Genomic DNA, 8,424 nt, shown 5'->3' with positions numbered 1-8,424 from the left:
TTTAGGTCTATAGGTCTATTTTAATTCAATTTTCTTGTTCAAATGTTATATAAACAGTTGTAGGCGACAAAACAATCTATGTTTATTTGTAGCCACGATAAAGATATGACAGGGTGTAATCAAAATAATTTGATTTGTCGTAATACTTTACCATGCAACAGGCGCAAAAAAAAACATTTTTTTAAATATCTATATATTTATAAATTGTTCGTTTACATAAGTTACAATCTACAATTTGATAGTTTAATTACACAACCTTTTTGTAAACTACGTCCTTAATTATGGCGACATTTTACAATTTTAACATCTCTGACAATTACACAAAACGTATCTTTGGCTGTCAAGAAATTACAAATTTTACTTCAGATTTTCTATTTACATATTACACAGGTACTATATTTACAAGACTGTTTTTAGTGTAGTACACTAGTATTTACAACAACACTAACATTGGAAAAAATACTTTAATTATTAGAGGATAACACACAAATTATTAAAATAATTTTGTTTTCTTATATATAATAAAAAGATACAACTTTAAGATAGTTCATATTTACAATCTACAAAAAAAAATTTACAGACTAAAGATTGTTTCGTCTTTGACTCGAGATTAATCTCCGAAAGATTTTTATTCGTCTTTAAAGAATTTTTTTAAGCGCATGGTCTTCAAACATCAACATTTAACAAAATCTCTTTGATCAATAAGTTTCTTCAAAGAGATGATTTTTTTCTCATGTCAATATAAATATCGGGAAGTAAACTGTGACAAAGGCAAAAGGACAATAAAACAAAACTCGCCGAAAGCTGTACCCGCGCCAATCTGGCAGATTCCGTATCAAATGAACTTGGATGATAATACTTTGGTGTCTAGTTAATCCGCTTCTCGTCACTGGCGAAGTTTTCGCGAGCAACGCCTTTATTTTGGCAATAAAACAACCCCGACCGTAGACTTTGACAAAGTCTTTTTATTACGCCACAGACTTTGTTCGAACGACATTTGGTAACAAAGAATGGAGAAATGCTTTTAAAATGTCGGAAGTTTGCAAGATTACTTTGCGAGGCTTAAAAAAACATGCAGCAATTAATTGATTAAGCGTCCTTATTTCTTTGAGGACTTTAAATTTGTAAACATCATCACATTGTAAATATTTTGTATTAGATATTAACGAAGTAAGACATGGTGAAAGACAGATTTAGTAATGCTTACGATTTGAATCAAATAAGCATGAGAGAAAAAACTGCGAAGCTATTATGTTTTTAATCAAACTGTTCTCCTAAGTAATCAGTGTTGTATTGAGTCGCAAATTTCATTACAACTAATAAAAACTAATTTTACTTTCTTCGTCTGTTACCACAGAAACTATCAGTTGAAGAGTTTTTCTATATTCCTTTAGATACAAATAAATTCGTCTCTAAATCACAGCGAAAATATGAGTTTTATACGGAGGAGTCATTTTATAGATTGCTCAAAGCGTGTTCCTATGAGCGAGGTACTCCTCAAATCGTTATTTATGAAAAATATGAAGGGGTAGCCGGATAAATTGCGAACTCGTTTCCCGAGTGAGCGCACCGAGGATGGTATCGTTTGAGGATCAAACGGTTCCGTAATTGAGTCATTGCAATAAATTTCGCATTTACGATTGCATTTCATCAATCTAGTAAGTTCACAGTTTAAGTAATCAAACTGATCTTCTCAATAAACTTTTGAATAAGAATTTGAAGAATTCAGTTAAAGTAGTTTGTAATTGTATGTTATTTTTCGTATCTATGTTATTTTATAATTCTAATGTAAAGTTTACAGATCATTATAGATAATTTCCTTTATTAAGGAACTAAAGTCGTTATAACACGAAACAGTAAACAAAGAATAAGATGGCAAAGGGATTAACAGCTCGATGAGCGTGGAGTAAGGTTCAGAGCACTCGAGGATTTGTTTATCCGGCTTGATAGAACGCAAATAATGTGGTTAAGAGAGCAACCGAGCTAAGATACGTAACGCGTAGATAAGGCTCTCCCTTCGATTGAATCGGGGCTCACTCGGTTACGGCATAACGAAATCGATTCAGCCTTAATCCCGGCACCGGAGTAAGACAACGATTGAAGGTAGTTAGACAAAAAAAAAACGAATATTATCGACTGTCGATTGCCTACTGATTGCGCGATTAGATTAGCTATTGGCTCAATATACAAAATCTATAAACAATTCGAAACATCGATTATGATAAAATAAAAAAAATATAAACGCTAAATTAATTATGTCTACGACTCGCGAAACATAACAATAAATCCACAGACCTATAATTCAATCAGAACTATTACTTAATATAAAGATCTTTTATAAAGAAATTTACTTCAAAAAAATAATTGTACGTAAAATATAAGAATGGATTCGTTGAATTGACAACAATGCCGTTAATTTTCGAAGAAAAGTTTAAGCTTATTTATTTAAATCGTTGTATTTGCAATGCTAAAGCCTCTCAATTTAAAGACAACATTGTCAAAATATATAGGTACGAATATTTTGTTCACATTGTTCCTTTATATACTTTACATTTTCTTAACATTTTCACATATACGTCTCATCATGTATGCGTGTTTGTATCAGAATCATTCAATTCTAGTTTCATCTGCTTACTCTATTGTGGTTTTAATAAATATTGTTAAACATCAAATGTGTGTACATCACAAAAAAATACAATAGGTTATATCGTTATGGTCAAAGGATGAACTCGACAGGTGGAATTCTACATGGTAGCAAATGATCTCATCGAGTTTGGGCTCAATAGTTTTCCTCTAACGAGTAGAATGCACGGAGCGTGTTTTATTAACTATAGTAGATATTATCATATAACTTCCTCGTTGTTCAGAACTTATTGGAAGACGCGTAAACGCTAATTGGTCATCTTGAAGACATTGTAAAAATCGTTTTATTCTTTAGAGTAATGGTTGCTTTTATGACGGCTAATAAATGGGCGATAAATAAGTAAGTGATGATGATCAGGAGGCTGAAGAGAAGGAGCACCCGTGGTCTTCCGAGAGTGGTGATTGCAACCGTGGTGACGAGGATACCGTTGTTCAAAGACGGAGGCGTTGACCCCGAACTCTGCATTGCTGCTGGTCTTTCCCCACTCAGCACGTGGACTATGACTGAGGCCGATTCTGTGTACACAGTATAAAATGTAAGTACCCTATCTAAAGGAAAGATAAAAAGATAACATAAAATCTTTTGGGGAGACAGTTCAAAAGAAAGTAACAATTTAAGTTTTAATCAAACATCGTAATTACTTGATGTTGAATGATTTATTTTTAAGCACTATATTTAATACTAAGTGATTTTCATTGTAATTTTTTTCTTTTTGCTCTGGTAGTTAGTAGTCGACGTTTAATTAAGTTACATAATATTGTTATTTAATTTTAATTGAATTAGGCGGGATTCTCTGTGAATAACTTTGAAATGAAGAAAGAAATTATAGAGGTGTCTTGTAAGTAAATATATGATTTATATAATTAATAACAAACGTCAGTGTGCTGTATTGATACTTAAGTAGTGTTGTCGAATTAATCGGACTATTACTATACGTGTTCGTGTTCAAATAAAAGAGCTATACATCAATAATTGTGAGTGAGTACTAGCCCAATTTAACTTTGTGCAAAATACAAAATAATTTCGTTAAGTAATTCGACCACAAAAAGTCATTAATGTTATATCGTATAATGGGGACTTGAGGGAAATTAAAATTATTTTCGTAGTTTGAAACTTTTAATTGGTTTCATGATGAATCCTTTGATACAATTGCAGGGCTATCATTTAGCCCTGTAGTTTTGTACATGTTTATGATGAAATATTATGGCGCTGTTTAATCGCTATTTTAGTTAAATTTGGCATGTTAATAGGGTTTAACGTAAAGCTGATTACCAATGTAACTTGACCGTGAAGGGTACAATTTTGGGAGTTCCAACTCATAGATGGCAGCAGTACCTAATTACTAATTTTTGCTTTGCAAAGCGCAAGTCTTTGTCCAGTCGTAAACACCGCTCCGTCTTGTTGAGGGTGCCCAACATTTAAGTAACGTAATAGTTCTCGAAATTTTATTCGTCTAATATCTACTAATTTTCATTTTTATTTGCAGTATTTTTGATACTTTATCATGATATTTAGTCACGTGATTTACTCGTCGAACTCAGAAAAGAGTTCGACGTGTAACCTAACCTAAACATCAGCCTGCTGATTTTCTCCCCGGATCTTCTCAGCGGGTCGCGATTCCGATCCGGTAGTAGATTCATTCGCGAAGCAGCTACTCTTGAGTTGTTAGATCTCCCTTGGAGGCGTTCGGTTAGCTGTTAGCAAATCCCGCCCCTCCTGGCTGAGCCCTTGCTTACCCACTTGTCCTTGTGAAACTGGAAAGGCCTCCGGGCCACCAGTAATCCCTCAATCATAAAAAAAGTCACATAATTATGACTAGGCAGCGCGAATACATGGAAAAAATCACTTAGTATATTTATTGTTTCCATTTAATTCTGTTTACGATTAAAAGCGACAAGTTTCGTGACTGTCTTTTGTGATTGTTGAACATACAAACTTATTGTATTCGAAAAGTTAAGTTTGTTGGAAAACACCTTTATTTATTTATACATAAAATATAAATCAATATTGTATTTAATTTACGATGGTTCCGTTTCTAAGAATTTATTTCTAGAGTATTTGATAGTTGGTACTGCTTATTAAAATATGTATAATGTTATAGTTACTACCAGTTTCTAGTACCTACTCAATCACAAATTTTGACTGTATGGTGTCGCCCAGAATAGCACCAATACATTTCTTCCCGTGGGGGGGATGAAAGAACCTCCTTCAAGTATTATATCAGCATAATGCGATCACATTTCTGTTGGTAAGGCACACTATGAGCCTGCCGAGAAGAGTACCAAGTTTACCAAAGTAGTGTACTAATCTAGTATTATATCAGCATAATGCGATCACATTTCTGTTGGCAAGGCACACTATGAGCCTGCCGAGAAGAGTACCAAGCTTACCAATCATGCTAATTTCTGCCGCGGAGCAGTCGATCTTTTTAGATGGAAAGTGGGACAGCCAATGGTCACAGTCTACTTAGGTACATAGTACTGTCTTTCTTCTTGCGGTTCGGAAGATAAGACATTCACTGTTATAATACAATTGAAATTTCGTTCTCATGTCTGAAGGTGAGTTGCATTCTGGTTTTGGTTCTATGGATTTTATTAAGTACTGGACAACAGGTAGATTCATCATTCAACAGGTAGAGGTCATCTATCCATTTAGTGCAATAACAAAATAAATTAGGGACTTTTTGGCGGGAACGCGAGGAGTGAGGTTGTGTGATTTGTTTTATTTTGTCTATTTAGTGTTTATGCAGGTTTAAATGTGTAATAAGAGTGGTTTATTAACTGTTTAGTCTCTGTCAAAGTGCACAAATGTGGGAAAATTAAACAAAGATGCTGGACGTAACGTCTCGGGATCCTCCAAAAAGTTCACTGAGAAAATCTCAGTAAATAACCACCATTATACTAAGATTATATGTCATCCCATATTATTTCACCTCATTTCATTTCATCCCAGTTGATTAATGTTTTCAAATTAATCATCTTCATTTCAATTCATTTCACACAATATTATCATTTTTCATTAAAATAACAATATAAATTAAAATAAGACATAACTTAAAGGTCTTAGTTACCAGGTCATAAAATCCCTTAAAAAAATAACTTAGTCTTACCAGAACTACTCGGTGCACAAGTGTAGTTCCCTGAATCGTGCGGCGAAGCCCTTGCTATGAGGAGTCGACTTGTTCTCGTCCGCTGTTCTGTTTCTACGCTGATGCCCCCTCGCTGTGCGTAATTTACCACCTGCTCGCCTCGGTACCAGTAAATAAAGCTGAAAGATATCGTCTTTGATAACCTTCGTAATTGAGTTTTCGTTCTTGCGAAAAGAATCGGAAAATTCTATTACGTTCTGGAGGATTCGAATTTTGCCCCTTTATAAAATAAAAATTCGATTTTCTTTGGTATTATTAGGTTTTTTTTTTAAGTCAAATTCTTTCGCACCATTTTTTATATCGTCTAATTTGTATTACATTATTAGTTTTAAAATATAAATAAATAGCTCCAATATTCATTCGTTATGGCGTCAGAAGCAAACACGAGGCTTTTAAAAATTAATAGACTAAATGCCAATGCGATTGACTTAGTCATAAACGTCACAGTCTTTAATTTTACTTGCGAGGCATAGTAAAAAATGCATACATAGTATGAAAAATAATCAATTTCTCATCGCGACGCAATTTTGAGGACTCTCAGCAATCGAATTATTGGGTTCAAAATTTCGTGGATTTTTCATTGGGATCAATGCGTTTATCCATAGTGCATTGCCAGTGATCAGCTTCAGAATAAACTAACGTGACTAGCATTGACAACACCTATGAGGGACGGTTACTATAATATTTATCACACATTGGCTTGTATTTTTACTTGTCTGACGAGTGATAGCAATAAAAAAGTTCTCTTTAAACAGAAAAACCGATACGTGCGTAACAAGCACTAAAATATTATTATTATGCTAATCCAACAAACTTCCTTTTCACGTTTTGCATAATATCATTACGACAAGAAGAAAAAAAACAAATTCTTCATAAACCGGTACTCGCGAATACCGTAAATAAAGGCCTCGGACATATCTTACATACAATCTGGATATTGGCAGTCGATCCCTGGTTTTATTAGAAACTTTATAGAAGGACATATCATGTTTGCGTACATTTTTACAACCGGAGGTACTACTATACGCGGCGCATGATATTTCTAAATAAAAATGTTACACCGCATCAATATTTAAATTGAAGGACCTCGGATATCGTCACTTTTACCGATATTTGCGTGTTATTACCGAATAGAAAAGAATCGAAAAAAAAAAGCAAAAATCCCGCTAACGACGGTAAAAAATAAACTTGTCATTATAATATCATATACAAGTTACAAACACTAATGTTTTGCCTGTTTGTCCACCGAGCAAAAACTCCCGCTCAATAAATCTTCTTTCCCTTTAACATTCCGTAGTATTTTGAATTAATAGTTTCCTTCGAACAATGCCTAGAAAACACTTGCAAATAATACATTTAGTCCGAAATTATATGTATCTTAAAACTGATATTGTGATTTTGTCTGCAACTTGAATTCAGGTGAAATGTAATTAGAGCATCATGTTGTATAATACATACTAGATGATGACCGAGCTTCGCTCGGTTTTTTTTTGATAACGCCATCTTGTTGTGTCTTTAAAGCGGTTAGTTGCCCTCAATTAAGAAAAATAGTATTATTATTCGCCAATAGATGTCAGGAAGAGTTGATTATTGAAAACACGAATAAAACAACATTTTCTGAAAATAAATCGTAGCTAGTTCGATTTATCGCCCCCGAAATCCCCTGTATACTAAACTTTATGAAAATCGTTGAAGCCGTTTCCGAGATTCAGATTATCTATACTAATATTATAAAGAGGAAAGATTTGTTTGTTTGTTTGTTTCGAATAGGCTCCGAAATTACTGGACCGATTTGAAAAATTCTTTTTCCATTAGAAGCCGACATTGTCCCTGATTTTTTTTTTGTTTCTTGTGTGTTTTAATGTTTCCGAAGCGAAGCGAGGGCGGGTCGCTAGTATAAGTATATATTAATATACAAGAATTGCTCGTTTAAAGGTTTAAGATAAATAAATCAAATAGTTTTTCAATTTAAGACGTTTTTAATAAGACCTAGTGTATGTATTTAAAATGTTTTGAATTAATAAAATCAAATTCGTTTTCATATCGTACAAAGTTGAAAAGGTCGTCATAATGTTTTAGCTGCTACGTGACGCTAAGCGATTTCGTGTAATGATGCTTTTAATGTTTGTTTTTGCTAAGAGCTTCTACGTATATTAGTGTTTTAATATTTGACGAGAACCGTTATGCGAGGTATTTAAGAAATTTAGAGAATTTAAAAAAAGAGGGCAACGCTTTTATTAATCTCCGTAGACTAATAAGACAAGTTTAAAATTTCATATGCAAAATCACTAGTTGCCTTGGAGTAAACATAAATGAGAGCGAGTCCGATCCTTTAACTTCTCGAATAAATGGCCATAGCTACCTTTACACCGTACGCCAAGGGTTGTGTCAATTATCGTGATTAGATGATCTCGTATAGTAAAGTGAGAGAGGTATTGCTCTATAAAGTTACAGAACAATAAAGGGGAAGAAATGTTGTTTTATTTTACGAGCACACTCCGAAATTAAAGAATAAGGGCGGCGCGTCCTTTTGTTTTTCGAAATAAGAAATTTGAAGTGGTTCTTTAAGGCTCGGCTCTTGACTTGTCTTTGATGTATGGCTACAAAGTCAGGATACCTAACGCTGAAAATT

General features: G+C 33.7%; 1 protein-coding gene and 1 long non-coding RNA gene across 3 annotated transcripts in view; one reads left to right on the top strand and one right to left on the bottom strand.

Annotated features, from left to right (window-relative positions):
* Positions 1 to 309: 309 nt before the first annotated feature.
* Positions 310 to 8,424, top strand: part of LOC134200864 (uncharacterized) — an 83,926-nt gene continuing 75,811 nt past the window's right edge. The window contains exons 1-2 of the long non-coding RNA XR_009975956.1: positions 310 to 390; positions 3,002 to 3,179. This is a non-coding gene — a long non-coding RNA (uncharacterized LOC134200864). The remainder of the gene's footprint in view (positions 391 to 3,001; positions 3,180 to 8,424) is intronic.
* LOC101741972 (limbic system-associated membrane protein) overlaps positions 384 to 8,424 on the bottom strand; it is a 48,825-nt gene continuing 40,784 nt past the window's right edge. For both annotated transcript variants that reach the window (XM_021350277.3, XM_062674730.1), the window contains exons 6-7: positions 5,754 to 5,911; positions 384 to 3,159 (exon numbers count right to left, since the gene is read on the bottom strand). In XM_021350277.3, coding sequence (XP_021205952.1) covers positions 2,900 to 3,159; positions 5,754 to 5,911 — 418 coding nt within the window. In that variant the 3' untranslated portion in view covers positions 384 to 2,899. The remainder of the gene's footprint in view (positions 3,160 to 5,753; positions 5,912 to 8,424) is intronic.

This window comes from Bombyx mori, chromosome 21, assembly GCF_030269925.1.
Source record: "Bombyx mori chromosome 21, ASM3026992v2".
Classification (NCBI taxonomy): domain Eukaryota; kingdom Metazoa; phylum Arthropoda; class Insecta; order Lepidoptera; family Bombycidae; genus Bombyx; species Bombyx mori.
Note: the sequence above shows the minus strand (reverse complement) of the source record. Positions and strands in the feature narration are given on the sequence as shown.